General features: G+C 50.8%; 4 protein-coding genes and 1 non-coding gene across 5 annotated transcripts; 2 read left to right on the top strand and 3 right to left on the bottom strand.

The window, feature by feature from the left end:
• Nucleotides 1–75: 75 nt before the first annotated feature.
• On the top strand, nucleotides 76–2,833 carry BDQ94DRAFT_147073 (UV-endonuclease UVE-1). Its single transcript, XM_026766947.1, has 2 exons — nucleotides 76–828; nucleotides 876–2,833. Exons 1-2 carry the CDS (start codon nucleotides 235–237, stop codon nucleotides 2,409–2,411), a joined length of 2,130 nt encoding a protein of 709 aa, XP_026624629.1. The 5' UTR covers nucleotides 76–234; the 3' UTR covers nucleotides 2,412–2,833.
• A 353-nt stretch (nucleotides 2,834–3,186) lies between these two features.
• BDQ94DRAFT_t183 lies at nucleotides 3,187–3,260 on the bottom strand. The gene has a single exon. It is a non-coding gene; the product is annotated as a tRNA-Ile (tRNA).
• A 3,049-nt stretch (nucleotides 3,261–6,309) lies between these two features.
• Nucleotides 6,310–7,162, bottom strand: BDQ94DRAFT_59139 (uncharacterized protein). The gene is made up of 3 exons (XM_026776126.1): nucleotides 7,125–7,162; nucleotides 6,548–7,046; nucleotides 6,310–6,486 (listed from the first exon to the last, which is right to left on the bottom strand). The coding sequence occupies exons 2-3, from the start codon at nucleotides 6,980–6,982 to the stop codon at nucleotides 6,466–6,468; spliced, it is 456 nt and encodes a 151-aa protein (XP_026624628.1). The 5' UTR covers nucleotides 6,983–7,046; nucleotides 7,125–7,162; the 3' UTR covers nucleotides 6,310–6,465.
• A 1,442-nt stretch (nucleotides 7,163–8,604) lies between these two features.
• BDQ94DRAFT_172018 (uncharacterized protein) lies at nucleotides 8,605–9,925 on the top strand (the record flags this gene model as incomplete). Its single annotated transcript, XM_026771879.1, has 5 exons — nucleotides 8,605–8,793; nucleotides 8,843–8,879; nucleotides 8,933–9,000; nucleotides 9,061–9,437; nucleotides 9,505–9,925. 5 exons carry the CDS (start codon nucleotides 8,605–8,607, stop codon nucleotides 9,923–9,925), a joined length of 1,092 nt encoding a protein of 363 aa, XP_026624627.1.
• Nucleotides 9,926–10,596: 671 nt separating this feature from the next.
• sidC (nonribosomal siderophore peptide synthase SidC) lies at nucleotides 10,597–24,828 on the bottom strand (the record flags this gene model as incomplete). The annotated part of the gene is made up of 3 exons (XM_026771878.1): nucleotides 10,597–15,183; nucleotides 15,250–24,330; nucleotides 24,394–24,828. 3 exons carry the CDS (start codon nucleotides 24,826–24,828, stop codon nucleotides 10,597–10,599), a joined length of 14,103 nt encoding a protein of 4,700 aa, XP_026624626.1.
• Between the last annotated feature and the right edge of the window lie 962 nt (nucleotides 24,829–25,790).

Raw genomic sequence — 25,790 nt, 5'->3', positions numbered from 1 at the left:
GAGACTAACCCGATTAGGCACGCGCGACTGCAGGAACCAGCGCCGAAGCGGGACTAGCGCCGATCGCGTTTGGCCATCGGGGCTCTCGCTCTTCCTCTTGCATCATCTCGACGCCTTCATCTGTCCATTCGAACATCCCTTCCCACCCTGCACTCAGCAGGATGATGCGTCGTGGTCACTGTTCCTAGTTTCCGCTTTGTTTTCTGACAGTACGAGTCTGAAACCTTCTGCTGGATGTCTTTGTGGATCTTGCTGCCCAGGCAGAGGTTCCATTACGCTCTCCTTCCAGTCCAATATGCCGGCCACTACCATGGCCCCCCGAATTCTGGCTCCCAGCTCGGCCAGGTTCGCCACCCAATTTTCATACGAATGATCTCTAAGCTCGCAGTGGCGAACCAACTCAATTTTGTTGCGCCAATCCACATTTCCTGTCCCTCTTTAGCTACGGTGTGTCGCAGACATATATCCAGTCGTGTTACCACACATCCCTGTCGATCGTCTAGGCCCGTGACGGCATCCGCTCAAACCTTCGTCTCCCCAAGGTTACTTCCAGCAGTCTCACGCGCTGCCTCCAACGACACCCTTCCCACAATGGCAGATGATGAAGTCATGCGAAATGGGGTAGATGGTAGTCCCAACAATGAGGTACAAAATGCCGATCCTAAAGGTACTCTGGATGCCAGTGACTTAGGAAAAGGTTCACCCATGGATCCAGAGTCAGACGAAGATGTACCAGTTGAGGCCGAGGAGCTTCAGGACGCTCTCACACGGGCGCCGCCGGTCAACAGCAGCTACCTACCCCTCCCTTGGAAGGGACGACTAGGTTATGTAAGTTTGCATCATCATTCTTTCAAACCAATCCTTATGCTGTATAGGCATGTTTGAATACGTATCTACGATATGCGACCCCGCCCGTTTTCTGCTCCCGGACTTGCCGCATTGCCTCCATCCTGGAAAACAGACATCCACTCTCGGATCCTTCGCAGGCCCCTCATCCGACCAAGAACCGTCCGGATCGTGATCAGCCCGCTGATGTCGCACGCGGTCAGGCATATGTTGAGGCTATAGGCCTCACCAATGCTCGCGATCTCGTCAAAATGCTGCGCTGGAATGACCGCTACGGAATCAAGTTCATGCGATTGAGCAGCGAGATGTTTCCATTTGCGAGCCACAAGGAGTACGGCTACAAGTTGGCTCCCTTTGCCTCTGAAGTACTGGCAGAAGCTGGTCGTGTCGTTGCCGAGCTCGGTCATCGCGTGAGCGTTCATCCCGGTCAATTCACGCAATTGGGCTCTCCTAAAGACGAAGTAGTGGAAAGCTCCATTCGAGATCTGGAATACCACTCGGAAATGCTCCAGTTGCTCCAGCTGCCACCTCAACAGGATAGGGATGCTGTTATGATTCTGCACATGGGCGGCGTCTTTGGTGACAAAGAAGCCACTCTTGACCGGTTTAGAGAGAATTATCGAGGCCTATCGCAGGACATCAAAAATCGGCTTGTTTTGGAGAACGACGATGTCAGCTGGTCGGTCCACGACCTCCTGCCCATTTGTGAAGAACTGAACATACCCCTGGTACTCGACTTTCACCACCACAATATCATCTTTGATTCGAGCCAGCTCCGCGAGGGCACGCTGGACATCATGTCCTTGTTTGATCGGATCAAGGCGACATGGACCCGGAAGGGCATCACGCAGAAGATGCACTATTCTGAGCCAGAACCATCTGCCATCACGAACCGCCAACGTCGGAAGCATAGCCCCCGGGTCTCCACTCTTCCACCGTGCGATCCCACCATGGATCTGATGATCGAGGCCAAGGACAAGGAGCAAGCTGTTTTCGAATTGATGCGGACATTTAAGCTGCCGGGTCACGAACTTGTCAACGATATCATTCCTCACGTGCGTAATGACGAAAACAGGCCACATAAGCCGCCGAGGAAGACCAAGAAGAACGGGGGCTTTGTGGATCTGGAGGGACTGGTCCCACCTCCTCAGACTGTCCCTGAAGAAGAAGTGGGCATGGGTGGTCCGGAGGGACGGGTCTACTGGCCTCCTGGCATGGAGGAATGGCTTCGACCGAAGAAGATTGTTCGCACCAAAGCCATCCAGAGCCCTCGCCGCACTCCTGCCACAAAGAAAGTCGCGGTCGAAAATGGCGATTCTGTACCACAGGAAGAACCGGATGGAAGCGCGCTAGCTACGCCGGTGTCAAAGAAGAAGACGCCTAATGTGAAGAAACCGGTCTCCAGGAAGCGGAAAGCTTCTCCGGCGACTACACCGTCAGCTTCAGATGAAGAAGCACCCGAAATCCCTGAGAGGCCGGCTCTTAAGCGATCCCAGAGCAGTGGTGTTCGTCGAAGCCGACGAGCAAAGAAGGTGGACTACGCCGAAGATGAAGACTCGGTCTGATCAAAGAAAGTACCATAGCTCTTGGCTACAACTGCGCATTTCTGTGGGTACATTGGTCAATTCTCCTCGGCGACTGATCGTCCTATTCCAGCTCTGCTTTCTGAGACAGCGCATGCAATAGCAGAGCACTTCGACTGCCTCAGGTAGACCTCAGTATGGTCCTTGCATATGACGGCTTTCTGCCAGTGCTGGTTGGCTTAGACAGCCGTCGACACAGCTCGGTGACATATGCTCATATATAATACCTCTGTCGATAGACTAGTTGTATGTACACCTTGGGATATATAGATAGATGGGCTTTGGAATACTGCATGTTAGCTGGGATTGCCTACTATATGCATAATATGACGCGATCTGTAAATATATTGGCTGAATCGAAGCGAAGTAATAATGCTTCTGGCAAATGTCAACAGTGTCAGGACCTCTCCTTACTAGGTGCGCTTTTAAAGACAGAGTCCCTGCCTGCCAGCAGCTACACACCGGGCAGAAAACTAGATTTTGAGCCACTAGGCTCGACACGCATCCCTTATAAGCTTGCTTTCCCCAGCAGCTCCTTCCGCGGGGTGTCCACTAGGGTGCCGTCACAGATAGTGAAGCTAAACACAACGGAGTAAGTAGAACTCCAGCCAAACAACCGACTACCCAGGAACCAGACAACGCCTTCAACTGGCAGCCACAAACCAACCAAACTCCGATACTATTTATTAGCACACATAAATTATCCTATATGGTAAATCCATCCACGCATGAGATGTAAAGAAAAAGCAAAAAGAGATGGTCCCAGAGGGGCTCGAACCCTCGACTTTGACGTTATTAGCGTCACGCTCTAACCAACTGAGCTATGGGACCCGGTTGATGTAGGCTGCCTGACATTAGTGCTACATAGGACCTAGCTGTTACTGACAGCTCAGCAGAGCCATTGCGGTGTGTGCCATTACTCTTGCAGTAATTGATTCTAAGTGGATTCTTCAAAGAAACTAATAGTAAGTAAGCCCTGTACCTAGATGTTTCTTTTCAAGCCATTGATGTTCTACGTTGTGGCCAATCGAAGCCGTCTCGTGCCAACCTCAGCCTTTAGGTGAAATATATTTATACTACCGTACTGCACCATGAAGTTGTTATAGTCACGGACTGCAATCGTAAACACGCCATAGTGGTAGTGTTACCCATACAGGTTATCACCACCAGTGACTATTAAGCTGCCACGGCTTGAGACACAAGATTCAGTCCAGAATCCAAAAATCGAATCGAAAGTCACCTTGCTCAATCTGATCTGAAAGAGAACGCACCATTCAAGCACACCTACCAGCCTGTTTCCAGAGAAACAACGATAGCCATCTGTTAATCATGGGTGTATGCAACTGTACATGGAGCCCAGATAATCTGATACCTGATTAATAAGGTTAATAAAGCATTGATTGCACATAACTTGAAATTCAACATCACAATCCTGCTTTCAGGTCATGAAGATAGATGCCGGAAATGACGGGCAGAGGACCCAATGGTATCTCGATGATCATGTCACAGAACATGGCTACGTGTTATTGACACATCAAACGCTGGAGTTGTGAAAAGTAGAAAAATACGAAGGAAGAAGATAGGATAGAAACATGCAGCTAACTGGCTCAGCACTCGCAGCAGCCGATTATACCCGTTTCTATAACGTTATGTATATCACAACAAATCCATTTATGTTGCCTACATATAGGCTCTATGTTACTTCGCGAGTCGTGATTTTCTATGAAATTTGATACCAATCATAGGCCAGGATAGTGCTTCAGATAGTGAGGTACCTGAGAATATAAAATGATAGTAGCAGGTTCGATCAGACCAGAGACTATGGAAGTAGATATACGTCCAATAATACCCAGAAGAATTAGAATAACATATAAAGGGTACTGAAGCAGATTGATCCTTGATAGACTAGTCGCACTTACCAAACCCCCTCCTTCTTTCCCTTCTTAGTACTCCAGAGCATGCAAACGCTGGCAGGATGTGACAACAAACTAAGGCATGACCGATACTCAGCTGAGCTCCCTAAGATGTCTTCTCCCGCTGGACAGGATTATTTATGTTGGGGGTCAGGGGGGTGTTTGGTTATTAGAGGAATGGTGTAGTTGCATAAACCGAAGGAATGAATTAGGATGGACCGAGTGTGGATGAGGCTACTCCGAGTATACATGTAATAGGCTATATTTAAGATGTTTATCAAGATGGTAGTGGTAAGAGTACCAAGAGCAGGCATGTAGTCAAAACATAGCCAGGGACTTCTGCCACCGCCTTAGGTAAATTTATCGATAACATACCATGTCACCGCATTTGATCAACGGGGGACTGATGGAAAAAGACCTAGAGAGAGAAAGGAAGGGTGAGAGCTAGATATGATTTGGAGACTATAGTAACTTATAAAATCAATTCTTCAATGCTGATGGTGGGTTGGTTGACTTCAAGTAGCGAGTGCCATGGGGTGGCCATGAGTTGCGAGTTCTGCTGTCTTAAAAAGAGCAGGTCAGAACCAAATGGCCTCCCTTTAACACCCATACTACAGACTAGTGGTAGCCATTTCCCTAGATTTCTCGCAGCTGGAGGATACAAGTTCACCTAGTGCTGTCAGGCGTTTTCTGAGACAAATGTCCAGAAGTATATCGCGATGAGTAGTTATCTACTGTGATGACTCGGACTTAGTATTAAGTTTTCGACAAAGCGAGCACGAACCGACTAGAATTTAGGTACGATCACACCGTTTGGTGCTGGTACAAAGCAGGTAACTGGGAATTAGGTCAATGATAAGGCAGACATAGCATTCTTCTGATCCAATGAGCAGTAAGTATAGTAATCAGAGTAGTAAGCAGCGGCGCATACATAGCCATTCAAGCATATCAGACTTTTGGATGGTGCGACTGAATTCAGCCTCAAGCACATGGCGTACTCGCTCCATCTGCAGGCAGATCTGACACATGTGCTTGATACCTTGTGCAGCCGAGGTTCTTCAGCAGGAGACGATGCTAGGCCCTGAAAAGGCAGGACAGGGTACAATGCACGAGCTCGACCATGGGGGCCACGTGGGAAAGCTAGGAAGAAGGCGAAATCGAGAAACGAGTGCGAAGAACGTGTGGGGGCCGCGGGGGGATCTGTCAGCCCTAACTTCCTAGTTCGGCATCTTGCGCTTAGCCACGCCGCCAGCAGGATATCGCGTCACCTTTTCGCCCCATGTTGAAACATTTCGGCCCCAATCGGGCAAGCAGTGCCCCAGGGACCAGTGATTCTTCGGTTGCTAGGGAGATTCAGAGCTCGTTAGCGAGTGGCGGAGGCGACTAACGGCCAGTCCGGCTTCGATTTCCGACAGGACTGCCTCTGTACGTTCAATTCAGGCCAAGCGGCCATCTTAGTGGTGTGATCGCCTAACTGCGCAGAGAAGAAGATTTTTCATATGCACGCTAGATGGTCTTGCAAGGTCTGACGGCTCCATTGCTGCCATTTTTGGTAAAAGCTCCATCTCACGAAATGCGCAGCTTTCCCGGTAGCCTATGCGAAAGCAGATAGAGACGATGATGGTGTCTTTCGCTTGACCAATTGCCCTCGACGAAAACCGCACGGTGATGAGAATATAGATCGATGGTGGCGGTGGAGAGAACCGTGCGCGCATCGTCAGGACATCCAGCGAAAAGCTCAAGGGCCAGCCTCCTGACTGTAACTATTGCGAGGAGGAAAAGCACACGAAAGCAGTTCCTATTTCCCAGAAGGTCAGTTCGTTTAGTAGTGCCATCTTCCTGGGAGATTCCAAATCCAAGAACTCGGCTTGCCCGGTCGCAGATGCCCGCTTACCCTCGTCCAGAAGAATCGTGTGGTTAGTGGGGGCCGATTGTTGTGCATCTCCCCACAGAGCAATGGAATCCTGGAAGTATGTCCTAGGATGAGGCTCCTTCCATCATCGGCAGTGAGCTACACCTAATATTAGCCCCTGATAGGCACTGTTACTCTAGAGTGCAATTTGAGTGAATCGTGGATTCTTGTCGGTCGTAGGATAGTAACCTGTTTCTGGGCCAGAAGGTCTCTAGCACCGGTAGTGGAACTTCTAGAAAGAATGCTCAAGGAGTTAGCCTATGTTTATCAGCCAATTAAATTCCTCTTTGTACCTGCCAACACCGCAAAGCTTTGAAGCACAATGTTATTGTGATGCGGAGGGGAAACGGGTAACAGCACATAAAGAGCAGAAAGGTCATACTAGGTTGTAAGAGAATTGAAGAAGGGCATGAAAGACACTGCTGATGCCCTAGCGACCATGCACGTCGATGCCGACCCCAATATCTTGCATATGCAAAACGCGGGGAAGCAGGGACCAACGACATCTGTATGCTAGTATTGTATGGGTGGCAGACAGGCGCATCAGAGATGACTGTGCAGACTAAGTGATTATAGGCTATATAGCCAGCTGTTGATGAGCTTCTCTCAGCATTTATAGGGCTTACAGTTTGCATTCCATGGCCGTGAGACAATTGTGATGGATTGAATCTCTCGATTGATGCCGAATTGATGCTCGGTAGACCGATGGAAGTGTTTGTGGAAACCATCCGTAAATCAGGGGTTTTTGACAGCGTAAAGGAGCGTGGATGGGCCGATATTTAACCCGGGTGGCTGCCACCATGTATCAGCAAGAGGAAAACAAATATGGGGATCCACTGGAACGGAGATTGCAGGAATGGGGATACATACTCTACACTGACTCGAGGTTTGAGTGTTGAGCAGGTGGGATCATGAAGCTCATCCACACCGAGAAGCCGTGGAGCCTAGAGCTACTGAAAAGCTTCTAGAAAATCCCCAGCTGGCATAACCGTGCACTGTTTCACGACCGTGTCAAGTAGCAGGATGATAGAATCTTGTGGATGACAACTCGACACGAGGCATTCTGACTCCCTGATTGGCTTCAACCGTTGCAATCACGTGGGAGCCACGTGGGCTCGATCGCAACTGGAAAAACAGAGGAAAACAAAGGCATTTTACATGCCATGAACTCTCGATTGCATCCCCAAGCTTCATGATTGCCATATACCACGCCCTCACGCGTTGGGGAGGATCTAACCACCGTGACTCATGATGTCCCCGAATCCCCCGATCGCCTGTTTAGGTAGATCCCGAGTCCCGGGAGAAGCTGCTACTCAATCAATCACTCCATGACCAAAGCGTCTCCCATCTCCGGCCCTGGATCGACCGACGCGTCGGCACTTCATTTGCTTGGCGGTGTCTGGTACAATTGTCCAATGATTCACAGTCGCAATATCTTGCACTCTCAAAACCCCTTCCGAATAGGGGCTAGACGCCGTTCCCACTTTTCTGGCAAGTGGTCCGGGTCTCAACTACAAAGTACGAAACTGCCAATGACCAGCTCCGTTAGGGAGTTCCTCCGTGGTTAGTGGCTCCCGCTACCTTAATTTTCTTTTATTATGCTTATAGCACTTCTCCTTAGCTGCCTAACTGCCAGAGGTCACACAATGAAAAAAGAGTCATAATATCAGGCCACTGCTTGGGCCACGTGCGGACGATGGAGCTTCGCTGATAAGCCCTGCACGGTTGGGGCCAAGAAGGAATCCTCATATGCTGACGCTCAGTTCGATTGCTTCTGTTGGCATCACTGATGCGCTCCAAAGCTTCGAATTTGCGCCAATAAGGACAAACGCCCCCCGTTTCTCCATCGTGCGCACCCCCGATGGTCGGGGCGCAGTTCATTGAGACAGCTAATATCCGACAACGACTTAGCGCAGTTCAAAAGATTAGCTTGATTAAAATCAAATTGCGCCTCGATTGCAAGGCACTCAAAGTCTGACAGGCCGGGTGGAGATGGCCGCCAATGCGCCCCCACTTACCCTCAGCGTGGTCGGGAGAAACCCGGTGATCCTGTTTGCGACGCTAAGTAAATGCAGCCGTGCTGAATTCTAGAATCCACGCCATGCTGATGGAAGGATGGAAACCAGCCCCCAGAATCATGGTTGGATTACATCACTAGCCAGTGTTAGGGTCTACAGCCACGATCCTCGCATTGGCCGTTCTCGCTTTTCATTAACTGCCCGCTCCTGGCCCCTAAATCATGGATGGATGAAAACCCTGATGGGCCCCGGAGCCAGTTCGTCGTCTGTCCTGGGAATTGTTCCTCCCACGATGCCCCTGCGTGTACCGGACTCTCTGTAAAGCTGCGGATATGTCCAATCCCTTTGGTGAGCCGCCCAAGGGCCTTAATCTTGCGGAGAACAGCACGGGCAGAAATGATGCCGTTGTCGTTTGCATGTATACCCTGGCCTTTGTGACTATTGGATTTCGGTTGTTTTCCCGAATAAAGATCCAGCAGGCCAATATAGGGCTTGATGACTGGCTGATAGTAGGAGCATTGGTATGTTGCATCCTCTCTTGTGAGAACTATTGTCCTAATCAAACTACAGTTATCAGGCACAGCCAACATGGCCTGTGCAATAGCCGGTTCGTAATTGCCCACACTGTTCAGCCAATTAATGTACTGACATTAATCTTAGGGGGGCACTATGGTCTTGGGAAACATGTTTGGGTAGTCACTCTGGATGAAATCATTCACATGGTGCATGTAAGATACCCCTCGGTACCAGTCTCTTGAGGAATGTCGAAGCTCATGTCAATGCTTTAGATACTCTACGCCAATGTGCTCCTTTACATCCTCACCGTTCCCCTCATCAAAGTCTCCATAATACTCTCATATCGCCGACTTTTCGGTATGCAGTGGACCATGTGGGCTTGCATCGCCCTGTCCATCGGCTACTGGATAGGTTGCTCAGTCGCCTTTCTGTGCTCCTGCCAACCAATCTCATACTACTGGACGCAATACGAGAATCCCCTCGGCGGTTACGTCCGATATGATCTTTACCCTTTCTACATTGCTCACGCTGTCGTCAACATGGCCGGGGACCTTCTCATCCTTCTTGTTCCGATTCCGCTAGTCTGGCGCCTGAAATTACGAGTGGGACAGAAGATCCAGATCCTGAGCATCTTCCTTCTCGGTGGCTTGTAAGTCAACTATAACACACCCCTGCGGTCTTCCCAATAGCTTAAACTAATCGCCAACCGACGACAGTGTATGCGTCGCCAGCGCCATTCGTATATATTACTTCACCTTCATCAACGACGTCGACGTCACCTGGAACCTGGGTAACGTTTTCATTTGGTCGAGTGTTGAGCCGTCCATCGGAATCGTCTGTGCCTGCCTCCCCGTCCTCCAACCCCTGTTCCGAACGATCATCAACCGCCGGAGCTTGCCAAACCGAACCACCACAAAAGGTGTCCGCTTCGCACCAGATATCATGAGCAAAATCCACGGCGAGGATCGGAGACAGACACGAGAAGATGAAGCCGTGTTAACGACAACCTCAGTTCACATCGAAATGGACGGTGTAGGCAAGGGGAGACTCAGCGACGAAGAAGAAGCCATGGGGTACGATTTAATGTCTATCAAGGTGCAGAAGGATTTTCAAATGGAGGAAGAGCATCGTCGATAAAATATATGGTGTTATGTTGCGGGCGTTTATGGGACATTTTTCTCCATTGGTTTCTCTCTCCCTTTGGATATGTTCGTTCAGCATATGGGCGGTTTTCTTTTCAAGCATGTACATACATAGACATACTTACCTCAAGGTATATACCCCTCCCTACTAGAGAGATAATACAATAATCTCCACAAAGACATGATGTTGTATCGCAGCTCGTAAATTATACAGAGAACTGTATATTGTTATCATTGCAATGACTGCTGATACAGTAAGCCGGGAGTTAGGAATTGCTGAGCTGGCTTGATTAGCATGTAGGCATGGTTCGGCTCAGACATATCCATTTCTAATTGTTTTATTCTGGGAGATCTTACAATACTATTGATTGCGGGTCACGGGTCGAAATGGTTACTATTGATTTCATAACGCTAGCCATGAACAAATATGTGCAGTGAAACCGATATATAATGTCAAATATGAACAATAGAAAGTACTAAAAGAAGAAAAAAAAGATCTATACGCAATGTCACAGCAACAGAAATAAAACAAAACCACTGAAGTAAACCACATCATGCACACATATATCCCCTCTCCACCAAAAAATAGAACAAGAACAACACCACCATGCAATCTATATGACATCTATAAATCATTCTCGTCTCCTCAAAATCAAATATCGTCGCTCATGCCATCATCCCCATAATTCTCTCAATCTCTCCCGTAATTTCATCAACAAGCTTATGCACCTCCTCGACACTCATGACTCCCCCTTCAACTCGAACACCAAACCCGATAGAATCCGTCTTGGCATCTGGACCAACATCAATGAACACATTTTCTGACGGCAGGAATTCCGTATCTAGTGCCGACACGGCAGTGACTTCTTCAGCCAAAGACTGTTCGGGGATGAAGTCTGTAGGGACACCGATCCGCAACGGGGAGAAGAAGTCCTCAGTACCATCTGATGTGGAATTGGCATTCGAGGAGATAGTGTTCTGCGTCCAGAGGAGGTTCACCCAGGTGTTGAAGAGGGGTTTCTCGGGTGAGATCCATTGGAGGATGTTGCGGAGGGAACTTTGTTCGTAGGAGACGCGGTCCGCGAGAGAGGATTGGATAGCACGAACTTGAGTAAGAAGATCAGTGTCGATGGGGTTGGTGTCTGCATTAGGGATGGTGAATGGGTTAACGTTCAGACAGGGTCCGGAGAGGTTCTCGACATTGTTGAAGGAGGCAGAGCGACCGGCTTGGTAGAGACCCATTGTTGGATTTTGGACGTCGGTGAGACGTGCGATGCAGCGGGCTATGGCGAAGAGGACGACGGTTTGTAGACTGACGTTGGAGGATCGGCATTTTGTCTCGAGTTGGGAGAGGTCCTTGACCTTTTCCCAGACACCGATGAAGAGCTGGTTTGGGGTAGGCTGGGTTTCGGTGCGAGTGTTGCGGATGATGGTAGGAGAGGCGTCACCGAGAGTAGTGTTCCAGTATTGCTTTTCATCGAGGCTCTGGAGAGAGCGCATTGAGAAGTCGACGAATGCAGGGAAGTCAGTGTTAGCTACGGGGCGTTGGCCATTGTAGAGCTCTGCTAGCTCTTTAACGAACATTGGCATGGTCCATGCGTCATACGCGGCGTGGTTTATGAGGAGGAGAATACCATCTCTGTCGCTAGCTTTCAATAGACGAAGTCTGACGGGAGGCGTAAAAAGCGAGGATGGGTGGAGAGTCTCTTCTCTTGCTTGTGCTTGGGCTGCTTCAGAAAGAGGAGTAGAGGTCTCGATAACCTGGAATGTGCCCGCACCACGCATTGCCTGTTTGAGAACAATCTGTACTGCTTCCGACGAGGATATAGCTGCGAAGCAGGTGCGGAGGATAGGATGCCTTTGGCGGAGCTGGAACCAAGCTTCCTCAATTTTAGTACTGTCGATGCGCCCGGAGCAGGCATATGCCCAGGCAGGTTCGAGCAGCTTCCGTCCAGATTTCAACCAGCTGACTAAATGATAGAATTGGCCACCGAGACAAGGTAGAATGGCTTCGACAGAGTCCTTGCTGAGGTTGAGCTGTTGGAGCACAGTGGTTTCCACCTCGGTGTAATTTTTGATAAGTGAACCCCGAGGTTGGATTGCCTGTTCGGACAATGGCTGGATGCGTTGGCTGATCCCACGCAGGGTGTTCCCCTGAAGGATGTCGGCTACCCCAATTTTTAAACCCTTCGATCGGCAAATCGAAGCAATGCGGATAGCTGTGAGAGAGTCCAATCCGATATTGAAGATGCTAGTGTTTGGTTTGATGTTGTCCACAGAGATTCCAGCGATCTCAGCGAGCACAGACTGGATGATGGCCTCATGGGATGGTGCTTCGGATGATTCAACACCGGGGTCGAGCGACTGCTCAACACACAGCTTTGTCGGTAACTCACCAAGTCCTTGTGGCACGATGGTAGCGCACCTAGTAGGATGCTCGATAATGTCACGGAACGCAATGGCGAATTCTTCCATCAGTTGGTCAAGCGTTTCCTGGGAGATGTACCGGCCATTGCAAGTTGCTTGTACCACAAGTCCATCGCAAGTATGATCGACCTCAACGTTGAGCTTATATTCTGCCTGCGCGGCATAGTCATCTGCTTCATAAGGTGTCCAAATCTGTTGCTCTTCTATGATACTGCCAGCGAAGTCCGCACTCTTTTGGAAGACGAAGAGAGTATCGAAAAGCATGGATGATGTGCTGTTGTTAGCCTGCCTGAAAGAATTCTGCACAAGTCTGAGTGGCGCGTTCTGATGGCTCTGCGAATCAATTGTATGCTGTTGTAAGCGCTGGGCCATGGTCTTGTTACTCAGGAACTTGGGCTCGAAAGAGACTCTCTGAGCAACTGTATTGAACATTGGCCCGAGGGTTCGTTCGGCACCAGCAACAGGCAACGAGCGGCCTGCAAGGACTTGTCCAAAGACGACATCACGTTTTCCGACCACACCTGCTAGAACCTTCGCATAGGCCAGGAGAGATACACTCTGCACGGTGACCTCCATTGCCTTGCAGGCATCCACTATGGCCGACAAGTCAAGGTCAACCCGGCATTCAGAAAGCAACATGCGGTCTGACGACTCAGGATGAGGAAGCTCAGGAAGTTCAGTGGCTTCATATCCGAGTAGTCTTTCTGTCCAGAATTCGCAAGCTTTTTCTTGACCGCTTGGTAGATGCTGGACAGTCTCTGAGAACTGTGGTCTTATCGGAAGACTGCTTTCTTCATAGCACACGGCCAGGTCCTCAAACAGGAAGGGGATGGAAGAACCATCATACAGAGCATGATGCAGAACAACAACCAGTAATTTGCCTTCAGGCTGGTTGACTAGAGCAGACCGAATTGGCGGGACCTCGAAAGAAGCCTCTTCGCTGAAATCATAGAGAGAGTCGACTTCAGTCAGAACATCGGCCCCGGAAGGCAATGTGAGCTCCTCCCACTGGAAAGGAGGATTGGTGTGTACGGCGGCAATCCAGGAGGAACCAAGCTCAGCGATCAGGTGGAAGGATGTCCGCAGAATATCATTTGCATCGATGACTCTGAAAAGAGCCTCCTTCAGTCGGGTAGTATCGACCGAGTCTTTTAATCTGATAATGTGCGGGTGAACGTACACCTTTCCGCTAGAAGCAATTGTCTGCGTGATCATTCCCGACTGCAGGGGCGTAGTTTCGAACATTGTAGAGATCGAGTCATCCTCTGCAAGGAGTCGGACATTTTCGCCGTAGGTCTCAATAGGGATCCCGGTAATTGTCTTCTCGTGCCCATTGGCACCGTTAACCGGGGTCTGAGAACGTGATTTCTGCTCCACATGCTGAGCCAAAGCACCAACACATGAAAAACGCATAATATCAGCAGAAGAAACTTGAAGCCCAGCTTCCCGTAGCTGACGCGCAAATTGAATTGCCGTGACCGAATCAACACCCAAACTCAAGAAAGAAGCGCCTTTAGTGACTTCCGCCGAAGTCAATCCGCAAAAAGACATCGTGTATTCACGAATTGTGGTTTCCGCGGTGGACCATGTAATGTTGTCCCACAGCACAGCAGGACGCGAACCAGATGCTGCTGAATGAGAGACTTTGAAGTCGTCTAGCGAAAGACTTTGACCCGCTGCAATGCTCGAGAGCACTGCGTCCATCTTCTCGATCAATTCACTTCCACTGTATAGGGAGCCGAAAGCAGATGAAAAGAAGCAGTTGAGCTGAACAGTGTCCATGGAATGGTTGGCCTCGACCTCCACTGCCAACGGATACTCGGCAGGCATATTGCTGTCTAGTTCCTGCCACAGGCGGTGTTCTGGTGGCGCAGCAGTCCTAATATATGAAAATAGACAGTCGAACAGAGGTGTCTCCGCATTAATCCATCTCTGTATATGTCTTAGGGGTGTGTGCTGGAAATCAAGCGACCCCACCGTAGACTTTTGGACATCCGCCACAACATCGTCAACTGTACCCAGGCTAGCGGTATTGAGACGACCAGGGACAGTAGTGATGCAAGGCAGAAGTACCGAGGAGGCTCCGGGAACCGACACGGCTCTACCGGACAGGACCAACCCATAGGTCACATCTGACACACCAACGGTATCAGCCAGCAAGAGTGCGAAAATCGCTTGCACCAAGGATGGTACAGTGGTCTGAAGAGCTGCAGAGCGGTGCTCCAGTTCAGAAAGCTTCACACCAAGGCTTCTATGTACGACAACCGGAGGCTCCATGGCATTGAAGTCAGTACGGAAAGTTGTCGGATGGCATCCCTCCAGATAGCGGACCCAGTGTTGCTTGGCCTTTTCTGAATCCTGACTATAAACGTATTCAACGAAAGCCGACGGCGAGCCTCTCTGAGGGATAGGTTGGTCTGCATAGCGTGCTGCCACATCCTCCATTAGCATCGTGAAAGATTCTCCATCATAGAGCGCATGATGAATGTTAATGAAGAGGGCAAGCGGTTCCTTGGTTTCCGAGGATTTGGCTATGAGGAACCGCACTGGTGGGACAGTGGAGATGTTTGCAATGATTTCCTCAGAGATCTGCTTCTGTTGTGCCTTGTTATGCTTAATAGCTTCGTTCAGGCTCTCATACTCCTCTTCCTTCCATGGAAACTGATGAGAATCGACCGTGTAGACCACTTGCACCATTTGCTTGTCCAAAGGAGCGAATGAAGTTCTCAGGATCTCGGTGTCATTGGAGACAGCCTGCCAGGCAGATTTTAACCTCTCACTATCGACACAGGCCTCGAGTTTAAAGGCAATATGATTGACATAGAGCTGATCGCTTTCACTATTAATTGAGCGAGCAACCAAACCTTCCTGAAGTGGCAAGCAAGGCCTGACCGTGTCCACATCGGACGGGTTGACACCGGGCGAAGGTTGTTGGCGGTATTGAGACTCAATGATCTGAAAGGCTTGACGTGTCTGCGAGACAGCGCTCTCTGCGTCCGAAGAACCCCTAGGTAAGCGTGCAAGCTGCTCAATGATCGGGTTGCCCATGACCATGGCTACCGTGACTTCATACCCAATTCTCCGGAGCTTAATCGTAAGCCCTATGGCACTTAGACTATCGAGGCCAATTTCGAATATGTTCGTCATGGGTCCAACAACCGAAGGATCCGCCGAAACAACATCAAGAACTTCTTCGATCACAGCTTCTTCGTCGGCAGTCAAAGACCGTTCAATAACGACGCCGTCCTTACTTGCCGAACTGTTACCTTGAAGGACAGTAGACAGAGGAAGGCTGGAGAAGAGGCCATGAAGCTCTTTGATGTTTGCCTTTCCTGACATCGGTGCCAAAGGTATATAAGTGATGGGGAGAATAAGCTCGGGAACCATGTAGCCCGGTAGCTTCCTCTTGCAAGAGTCTTGAAGTTCCTTGCCCAGCGTTGCGAAGTCGGACATAACGAAGGTGACATCCCCGCTCTTCACACGTTGACGGGCTTCCGACCGCGCGATGAACGAGATAAGTTGGACTCTTGAAAGACCAGGGTGTTTGGCCACGGTCGTGACAACATCAACGCCAACAGTCGACGAAGAGCGAAGCACCTCAGATACCTCACCGAGCTCTAGCCTTTGACCACGAATCTTGGTCTGGTCATCGCCACGCCCAAGATACTCGACCGAGTCGTCTGGCATCATGCGTCCCAAATCACCAGTCCGGTACATTTTTTCACCATTAGGTCCGGTGATGAAGCCAGTGGCATCTGGTCTGTTGAGATAGCCCCTTCCAACGAGGTCTCCAGAAAAGCATAGCTCGCCAGCCTGGCCTCTCAGAGCATAGTCAAGGGTACCAGGGACAAGAACATGAGACACACAGGCTGCTAGGGGAGGTCCGATATTGCGCAAGTTTGTGTCTTTTCCGACAGGAGCGAATGTGCAGCCGATGGTTACCTCTGTCGGGCCGTATGCGTTGATAAGCGCCATGTGTGGTGTTCCCGCCCAGGTGTCCAATACCTTCTGTGAAATCTTTTCTCCACCAACAGTCATGAATCTCAACTTGGGACATTGCTCTGGTGCAATATTTGCTTGATCCAGAAGAGATGGCACCAGACTTGCATGAGTGATATCCCACTTGGACAAGGTTATCCCAAGGTCATCCAAAATCATCATCCTAGGAGCTGTAACAGTAGCCATCCCATGGCGCCATGGGAAGAGCATTTCCAACAGATGGGGATCAAAAGCTCGACTGGCCTGCGCGAGATATCTTCCAGTGCCACCCAGATCATACGTAGCGGGGGCATACCGGCCTGTGAACACCGAGATCGACTCGATGAAAGATGAAAGGTTGCCTCGGGTCACCATCACACCCTTCGGTTTCCCTGTCGAGCCTGAGGTAAATAAAAGATATGCCAGATCGTTGGGATCGGAGTTATAGTCTTGATCTTCTGTTGACATAGTGGCAAGTGAGCCCAAGAGCTCCGGGTTGTCGATAGTTATCACGCGACATCCCTCGGGGGTACTTTGGAACGTGCTCACGAACGCCGTTTCGGTGAAAACAATAGGACAATCACTATCCTTGATGAGAAAAGCTTTGCGATCCTCCGGAAGGTTTTCTTCGATTGGAAGGTAAGCATTTCCTGACTTGAAGATACCGATTATGATGGGATAAGAGGGCAGGTTTCGCCCAATGCAGACTCCGATCATCCTGTTCTTATGACCAAGAGATGCCAGGTAGGCCGCAACACGGTTTGCTTCAGAGTTTAATGTACCGAAGGTCATGGCTTCCTTCACAATCCCGTTTGAGGAAATTTCACTGGCTACCTCAACGGCTGTCCATTCAGGGTGCTTCTTCGCATACACCTCTAACCAGTGCGTAGGGCTCAGTCGAACAGACTTCACTACTTCTTCTCTGACAGGCTGATTCGATAGCGATCGTAATGGCGAAGGAAAGCGGTTGATTAGACTTGCAAGGGGCTGGTCTGGAGATGCGAGCATTGAACTGATAAGCCCGTCGATCTGACGAATGAATAGTGACAGCTGTGCCCGACACATTATGCTGCTGTCCGCAGTTGCCTCGAGGACTATAGAGCCATCCATATGTTGGAAAACGTTCATGGCCATGGGATGCTCAACATGCAGCCCGACCTCATCTTCGAGTTCGCGCCAAATGTTAGGCTGAGTGACGTTTGCACCCTCTTCTTTCGCAACGTGGAAGTTGAACACCGCCGGATATAAGGCCTCACCCCTGGGTCTCTTGAGAATCTTTCGGACCTCGCGAGCATGGATATGGCGATACTTCCAGGACTGAACAGAGATGCGATGCTGCTCGGTAAGTAGCTCACGAGTGTTTCCCATTGGATGGAACGGAATAGGTACAACGGAGATGAGGGGTCCAATGCAGTCTTCAAGGTCAGCATGCAGGACTCTGTCAGAGAGAGTCTCAGCAAAGACTGTCGCTGGAAGACCAAGATAAGCCAGCGAAACATAGGCCCATGCGGCTCGAATAATCGAGGCAATGGATGAGACCCCAAGTTGGGCTGCAAACGACTGCAGGTTGCCAACAGGCTCCGTTAAAGGCGACTCTTCTGTAATCAAGATATGATTGGGTACTTCGCCTGGCTGCAACCTCTTCCCAGTGAGATCGGGCCACACTGGCGCATCAAGCTCTGCAAATTTCTTGAGTTCGGTTTTCCAAAAGCTTCTGGTCTCCTTGCTCCGATTTTCTCCTGGTAGAACGATCGAGAGCGCATCACTGAGTTGATGTCTCTGAGGAGGTTTATAAGCATAAGCTGATCGCACATCATCCATTATAAGTCCCAGGGAAGGTTCGTCATGAATCGAATGATGGAGGGTGAGGATCATGAGCTGCCTTTTGCCTGTGTCGAATACTGTAACGGCCCATGGGGGATATTTGAAATAGTTCTTCTGGTGTTTGGTCATGATCTCCTCAATCCGATTTTCGCGATGCTCCACCAGATCCTGCTCTGAACAGTTGATGTATTCCCAATCAACATCTGGTAGCGTGTAAATGATTTGCAATATAGAAAAGTCAAGTTTCCCTTGCGATCGGCTTTTCCCGTCATCGACCTCCGCAACAGGGATAAAGCCAGTTCTCAGAGCCTCCACCTTCTGGCTCGTTGCAAGCCAAGCCTGTTTCATTCGCGTCGCATCCACCGAGCTGTCAAGCAGAAAGAAATGATTACTCCAATATCTGTTGTATGTACCCATTGTCTCACTAAGAAGACTTTCCTGGATCGTGGTCGCGCGCACAGTTATGAATCCCTCCGGTACTTTGCTGACTGTGGCTGTGTGCCAGGTGTCATGGAATGCCCTAACGTCGAACGTTTCGAAGGTGGGCTTCTCCACTACAGTAGATGAGGAGGCCAGTTGGACAAGATCCTGGACAGTCACACAATTCAGGACCTCCACAACAGACAATTGATGACCGGCCTCCTTGAGTCTAGAGGCAAGCCGGATTGCGCGAATAGAGTCGATACCCAGACTCCCCAGGCGGCTGGACTTCGTGATAATTGACTGGGAGATATTGGCCAAGGTAGAAATCATTTCTACTACCCGGTGTGTTATGGTCGCGGTATGCTGGTCCTGGGTGTCCGCTGCAGAAGATTTGATTTCTGGATTCATCTCTTTCTCCCAACTATCGATATCCACACCGGCATAGGCAGCTTCCAAGGCCCTGCGATCTGTCTTGGCGGATGATGTTCTCGGGATGTGCGAGACCACAAGGTATACAGACGGTATCATGTGGTCAGGTAGAACGCTTTGTGCTTTCTCGCTGGCAGCACGGGCAATCTCAAGTGCCGCCTTATCGATCATCAAGAGCTGCTCGTCTTCGGTGCGTGTAGCTTTCGGAGCAGAGAGGAAGGCGACCACAACCTTATTAGGCCGGTCTGGGCGGTTGAGAATAAGCGTCTCAATATTCTCAACCAGAGGATGGCACTCGCCGAGCGAGAAGCTGATCTCGCTCAGCTCCACTCTGATACCTCCCAGTTTGACCAAGTCATCAACACGATTGATGTACTCCAGGGATCCGTCAGCAAGCATGCGAACCAAATCTCCAGTATAGTACACCATCTGACCAACCTCTTCGTTCCAGACATACTTGGCCTTGGTGACATCCTCTTGATTCAGATAACCAGGAGAAAGTTGTGGTCCGCCCAGCGCCAGCTCGCCTATAGCATTCTTCATGATGAGCCGCTGCTTGTTTGTTACAAACACAGACACAGTATCCATCGGCCAGCCAATGTTCGCGCTCTTGATGTTTTTGTGTTCGTTACCAAACTCCCTGATCGTGGAAACCACTGTCACTTCGGCGGGCCCGTAAGTATTGAATGCTCTCATATCGGTACCCCAGTCATCGGCCACAGGTTGCGTCAGCTTCTCACCGATCATAGTGATTACTTGAAGTGTCGGGCATGATTTGCGGGAGACACCTGCCGAGAAGGCTGGAGTCAGGTGTGCGTGTGTGGCATTCGTGGTGTTCGCAAGCTTTGAGAACGAACCAAGCATGATCTCTCTCGATGCAGAGATAAGAACGCCCCCCACACCCCAGGTGTAGAAGATGTCCTGGATCGAAACGTCGAAGGTGTACTGTGAAAACTGCAAGCAACGTACCCCGCCAGCTACATCAGTAGGGATATCCTTCTGAAGTGATCTCATACTCGAGACAGCCGAAGAATGCTTGATCGGGACACCTTTCGGTGCTCCTGTTGTACCGCTCGTCCAGATGAGATACGCCATGCCATCAGGAGTAGCCCGGTCCCTAGACGCGCGCCGTACCACTCCGTTCGCATAGATGGGTTCGTCGATGGTGAATTTGCCAACGTCAATTGTCTCGACACCAATGGGAATTGAACCATCTGGCTGCTCTCCATCTACACTAGAGACCAGAAGGATTGTTGAACCGGTCCGTGCAATGAGGTCGTGGCGACGTTGTGTAGGAGAGAGCGTATCAATCGGGCACCAAGCACCGCCAGCTTTGAGAATGCCAAGAATGGCAACATACAAGGCCGGGCTCTTCTCGATACAAATAGGTATCGGCGAGTTTGCCACTCGTGCGCCAGTTTGAAGCAGATGCTCTGCGAGTTTGTCGGCCAAAGCGTTGAGCCCGGCGTAGGACCACGTGATATTTCGTGGGTTGCTCTCGTCATCTAAGTCGTACTTGAAGATCAAGGCAGGATCTTCTGGATGGGACGCTGCATGCTCCTCGAACTGGGAATGAAGAAGTGCACCGTCTAGTACTTCGGGAGCGATAGACGGCTTGGAGTTGAAGCTCGACTTTAGCCCAGTCTCCGTATGAGATGGGGCATCTTGGAAGCTCTCATCGGGCTGCTCTAGTATGTAAGCGACAATGTCAGACATCTGCCAGAGCATCATTTCGGCGGAGTTACGATCAAGCAGAGCGTCGTTGAAACTAGCCCGGAATGTCAGAGATGAATTAGCAGCGGGCCATATCTCGATCATAACAGCAAAATCGTTCGCCATGGCCGGATGGTCGACTGAGCTCCAGAGACCACTAACACTGGAGCCAGCGTTGAAGTCTTGGTAGGCGATGAGGGTATCGTATGGAAGCCGGCCATCCGCCGTTACTAGCGATCCTAGCCGAGGTTGTAGGTGAGATAGTGTCTGTGCATTAAAAGTTGTCAGATGGCGCGCGACCGAGCGGTTTGTCCACGACTTCTGGGAGTCTTGTTGGATTTGGCTCAGGGAAAGCCTGATCGGGACAGTGGTAAATGTCGGACCAACGCAGGCTTCTGAGTCCACGTCAAGCCTACCAGATACGACACTGCCCATAACTACGTCCTGAGCTGGAGTTCCAGTGTAAGCCAGGAGGACCGACCCCCAAGCAGCTTGGAGCACTGAAAGCGGTGTTGAGCCGATGAGCTTAGACTCTCGTTTCAAGCGGTCGTAGCTTGTGCGAGCCGTGATTTCCACACATCCAGTTTTCTTTGTTGGCGGGGTACGGTAAGGCGTGACAGATGGGAACCAGACAGGAGAATAGCTTTCCAGATGCTGCCCCCAGAATTTGGCGGTTGCTGCATGGTCAGCCTGGAAATGATGCTTCACAAGATGCTCGAGAGAAACGCGCTGTGCTGGCATGTTCCCTGAGTACACGGAAGACACGTCCTCGAGCAAGAGCTGTAATGATCCGCCATCGAATATACCATGAAACATGCTCAAGATTATTCGAGTAGATGCCGGAGATGTTACCAGAGATAACCTCCAAGGTGGTGTGCCTAGCTCAATTGACTCCTCTGCTTCTTGGAGGGCCTGCTGCAACACGTTTTCGTCTGAAGACTGCTTCGTGGAATGATAGGTATTCCACCTCGTCCCTGAGACTGCTGTGGGAGCGAGGATGCACTGAGCAAATGGTGCCATATCGTCATCAAGCCAGCAGAAAACTGTCCGGAAGGAGTCGTAGCTTGCAATGACGGTTTCCCACGCAGCTTTGATACGATCTATGTCCACTCCCGGTTCGAGTGGTAAAACAGAATGATAGATGTATGAGCGAGTCGCAAAGGCTGCGTCAGATGAGCTGCGCAGGAAACTAGTCAATATGCCAGACTGTGTCGCGGTTGTTGGAAGCACCTTTTGGATCTTCTCAGGAGTCATGCCCAGTCTCTCAGCGCAAATTGTGTGATTCCGATCTTGAAAGGCTGAAAGACTGTGTTGGAGGGTCTCATCCGAGCCATTGACCTGGGGGATACCGTTTGATTGACGTTGCTGAGCGACGGCGTTGACCAATGCTTTGGGGGTTCCAGACTGTAGAACGTCACCAACCGATAAACCTTCTATAGAATGGTCCCTAAGCTTCTGCAGAAGCCGCATTGCACCCAGACTATCGATACCCAGTGAATACAGGTCGGTCCCAGGCTTGATGGCAGAAACACTCTCATCCGTTGCCTCTGCAATGAGGCCAACTATAAGCTGCTGAATGGACAGCGGGTCTTCATCAATAAGGAAATTCCAGTCATCATGAACCCCATTCGTTTCCGCAGGCTTCAATTTGGGTGCAGGATATAGTCTGATATCGCCCCCGGATCCCTGCTGCAGCCTTGCAGTTACCGCTTTGCGATCGACTTTCCCGGCACTGGACCGAGGGAGAGCATCGAGAAAAACGTAAGCAGACGGACACATGTAAGAAGAGAGATGTTTCTCGGAATTCTGATGTGCCTCCCGGATAATATCCTCTCTCTCCGCTTCACTGCTGCCATTTGCAACGAGGCATGCGACGATCTGTTCACTTCCCTGGACATTAGCATCGCGTTTGGATACCACGGCTACAACCTCGTTGGCACCGCGTACAGTCTCGAGGACTGATTCGATCTCGCCTAGTTCGAGTCGCCGACCGCTAATTTTGACTTGGTCAGACGTGATACGACCAAGGAATTCAATGATCTGGGAACCAGACTCGTCCCAGACCATCCGTGCCATGTCACCAGTCCGGTACAAGCGACCAAACTCGCCACTATCAACGAACGCCTTTGCGGTTTCTACCGGACGGTTGAGATAACCTTTGCTGAGCTGCGGGCCACCAATTGCTAGTTCACCGGCAAGACCAGCAGGAACCGCTCGAGGCTCACGGCTGTTGGGGTCGAGAACAAACATTGAACAGGTTGCTAGCGCTTGGCCAATGATGGAGCAGCGGAGGGAATGGCCAAATGGTGCCAGGTAAGTACAGGCGATCGTTGCTTCAGTCGGACCGTAGGTATTGACCAACATCCGCGAGGGCTCGGATACAGTAATTCCTCCATTTGTACCAGGTTTTGCGGAGAAGTTTTCGATGACGGTTCTATTGAGCTTTTCACCGATACACCAGAGGTATTGGAGCGTGGTTAGCCGTTCCGGCCGAAGAAGGGCAGCCAAGCTAGGCGTAGCCATCATCACAGTTGCTCTAGCTTCGTTGATGGTCGCTTCCAGGTCGGTTAGCGTCAAGCTGCGGTCGGCCGAGCAGAGAGTGGCACCGCAACCCAAGGTTACAAATATCTCCGCTAGGGAAGGGTCAAAGGTTGGAGCACAGAATTGAAACCAGCGGAAATCGTCAATTTCTTCTCCCGGAATAGGAACTTCTGTAGCATGAGCTTCAATGGAGCAGGCGGCAGCTAGGTGACTGATCTGAACACCCTTCGGCTTTCCAGTAGAGCCGCTGGTGAATAGGAGGTACGCAGTTTGGTCATGCTCGATGTCTAACTGTTCCAGAGGCTCGCCGTGGTCCGAGGACTCGGACTGACCATCACGCAAGCTCTTCCATCTTGAGGCCTCCGCTACGTCAACCCAAACCTGCTTGATGGTTGAACCGGCGCTAGCATCGCACCATGGCCCAGAGACGGGCTCTGGAGTATTGCCAAGTATAATCGGACAGTCGATGTCTTCTAGGACATCACGAACCCGTTGTACCGGTGCATCCTGGGGTATCGGAGAGAAAGCGAAACCAGCCTTGAGAACGGCGAGATATGTAATGTAAAGTTCCGGACATGATGGCATGTAAACAGGGATGATGCGTCCATAGTCGGCGGCATTCTTCGCCAATAAAAGGGCTCGAATATGTACAGCGAGGATAGTGGCTGCTTGATTAAGTGCGGCATAAGTAAGAAGGCTGTGTTCTGCCGCAGCCGTGGCAGAAGGCAAAGAATGAACAAAATCCAGCGCTATGGCATCAGGTTTTCGACGGGCCCAGCCCTCGAAAGCGACATGGAGAAGATATTGTTTGGAATGGCCAGACTCGGGAAAATCAACTTGGTCCGTCTCTCGCAAAGGGGGTATCATAAGGGGAGGAAAATTCAAGACTGAAGGATTGGGCGACGGAGCGTCGAAGGTAAGGAAAGTGGTTGAGTCTGCCAGTTGTGTGGCAAGAATTCTTAGTAGCTGATCCACTGCCGGCTCAGGTATAAGGCGTGTCGGATAGGCAAAACTGATTTCGAGGGTATCTTTCGTGGTGGTAGGTCGAATGAATGTCGTGAAGGCCTAGCAGCAGCACGTTAGTCAGATTGGGCAGCCTCCGCGTTCCTGCGCGGGCAGAACACTTACACTGTCTCGAACTCCAACAAGGGGTTGTTGCTCGCCATTTTCAGGACCGACATACAAGCCCAAGTCCAGAGAAAACTGTACCTCTCCCTCATCTGCGTGTTGTTCACTGTCTTCGCGGAAAACGCAACGTGGTTGTTGCCCCTCCTCCGCGGCCAGCACGGAAGCCGAAACGACCCCGCGCAACAGATCGGACTCGCTGGCGATGCTTGACTGACGCGACACGAAGAAGGCGACATCCTCCAAACCAGTTAGACGAGAGATAAAACGGGCGTAGCCTTCGATCAGGCTATTTGCGATGTCGCAGTAGTCGGAGCTGCAGGTAAGCTCGACGGATGGGCTGATCGCCGCCTTATCGGCCGCGGCTTTTCCCACAACATATTGATCGAGCGTGTCCAGGGCAGGAACTCTGGTGACAGGGACGACTGGAGCAGCCATAGTTGGGTGAATGCCATTCAAGTTGGGGAGGGAAGACTTGCTCGCGGAATTGGACGAGCACTCATACCCCTCAGTGGGCGGGAATGTGACTGTCATTGCTTTAAGTGTATCACGAGCGGGGTCGTCACGCACCTGCGAAGGGGGAGCAGCAAGCTCGTCTTATTCGACCACAGGACTCCAAAATGTTGACTGCTCCAAACAATGAGCGACTGCGGTCACCGACGGGATCATAAAGGAAATCAGCTCAATTATGAGTGTCGCACAGAGACACTTTTTCAACGCAGGAACTGTGCAGGTCGCAAACCATTCATCGTCATTGGCAGTGGGCCCGGGGGGTATGTACCACGCGCGGCCATTGGGCAACGGGTGTAAGCAAGTGGGGGGGTACAAGATTCAAGGCTTCAAGGCTTTGGCGGTCGAACCGTGGGCGGTATTGGGATGTGCAGGAGAGTGGCCGGGCGGGATCCCAGCCTGATCCTGGCTCGGGCGGTGCGCGCGGAAGACCACACGCGCATCGGACCTTCTGATTTGGCGCCCAGTGGGGGTTGCCGCCGGTCCGGCCATTTCTCCGACTTTCGGACAGGGATTATCTGATTAGATCATCTGATGATCTGATTAGATTGGTACCGTCATGACCGGTCCGGTTCGTATCCAATACACCACTGTAACGAACCGACCCAGACCGGCCCAGGTTTTCTGTTTTGCAAAACAGGGGTCGATGCAACACAGAAGATCCTTGCCCGGAGCAGCCTGCATAGATCTCTGTACGGCTACAGCCGACATTGCTACTTTGGGCTGATGATTGGCGACTTTTGATCAGCGCGTCTTGGTTCTAGCCCATGTCGATTTATGCGCCTGCCACGTCTAATGCCGATGACCAGGTGGCCTAGGACCTCGGCCCCTCGCCGATTGAGTACGTACCTAGATGGCTTCCCTTATGCTGTAGGAGCTCCCCTCATGCT

The sequence above is a fragment of the Aspergillus welwitschiae genome (genome assembly GCF_003344945.1).
Source record: "Aspergillus welwitschiae strain CBS 139.54b unplaced genomic scaffold BDQ94scaffold_23, whole genome shotgun sequence".
In the NCBI taxonomy this organism is placed as follows: Eukaryota; Fungi; Ascomycota; class Eurotiomycetes; order Eurotiales; family Aspergillaceae; genus Aspergillus; species Aspergillus welwitschiae.
The sequence above is the reverse complement of the archived record's forward strand: the minus strand, read 5'-3'. Positions and strand labels throughout refer to the sequence as shown.

Bases quoted from the DNA above. Each gene is read 5' to 3' on its own strand.
- BDQ94DRAFT_147073 (XM_026766947.1), top strand. From the start codon at position 235: ATGTCTTTGTGGATCTTGCTGCCCAGGCAGAGGTTCCATTACGCTCTC. The intron at 829-875 runs GTAAGTTTGCAT...TATGCTGTATAG, and splicing joins GGAAGGGACGACTAGGTTAT to GCATGTTTGAATACGTATCT.
- BDQ94DRAFT_59139 (XM_026776126.1), bottom strand. From the start codon at position 6,982: ATGGTTTCCACAAACACTTCCATCGGTCTACCGAGCATCAATTCGGCA. The intron at 6,487-6,547 runs GTACAAAGAGGA...CATTCTTTCTAG, and splicing joins AAGCTTTGCGGTGTTGGCAG to AAGTTCCACTACCGGTGCTA.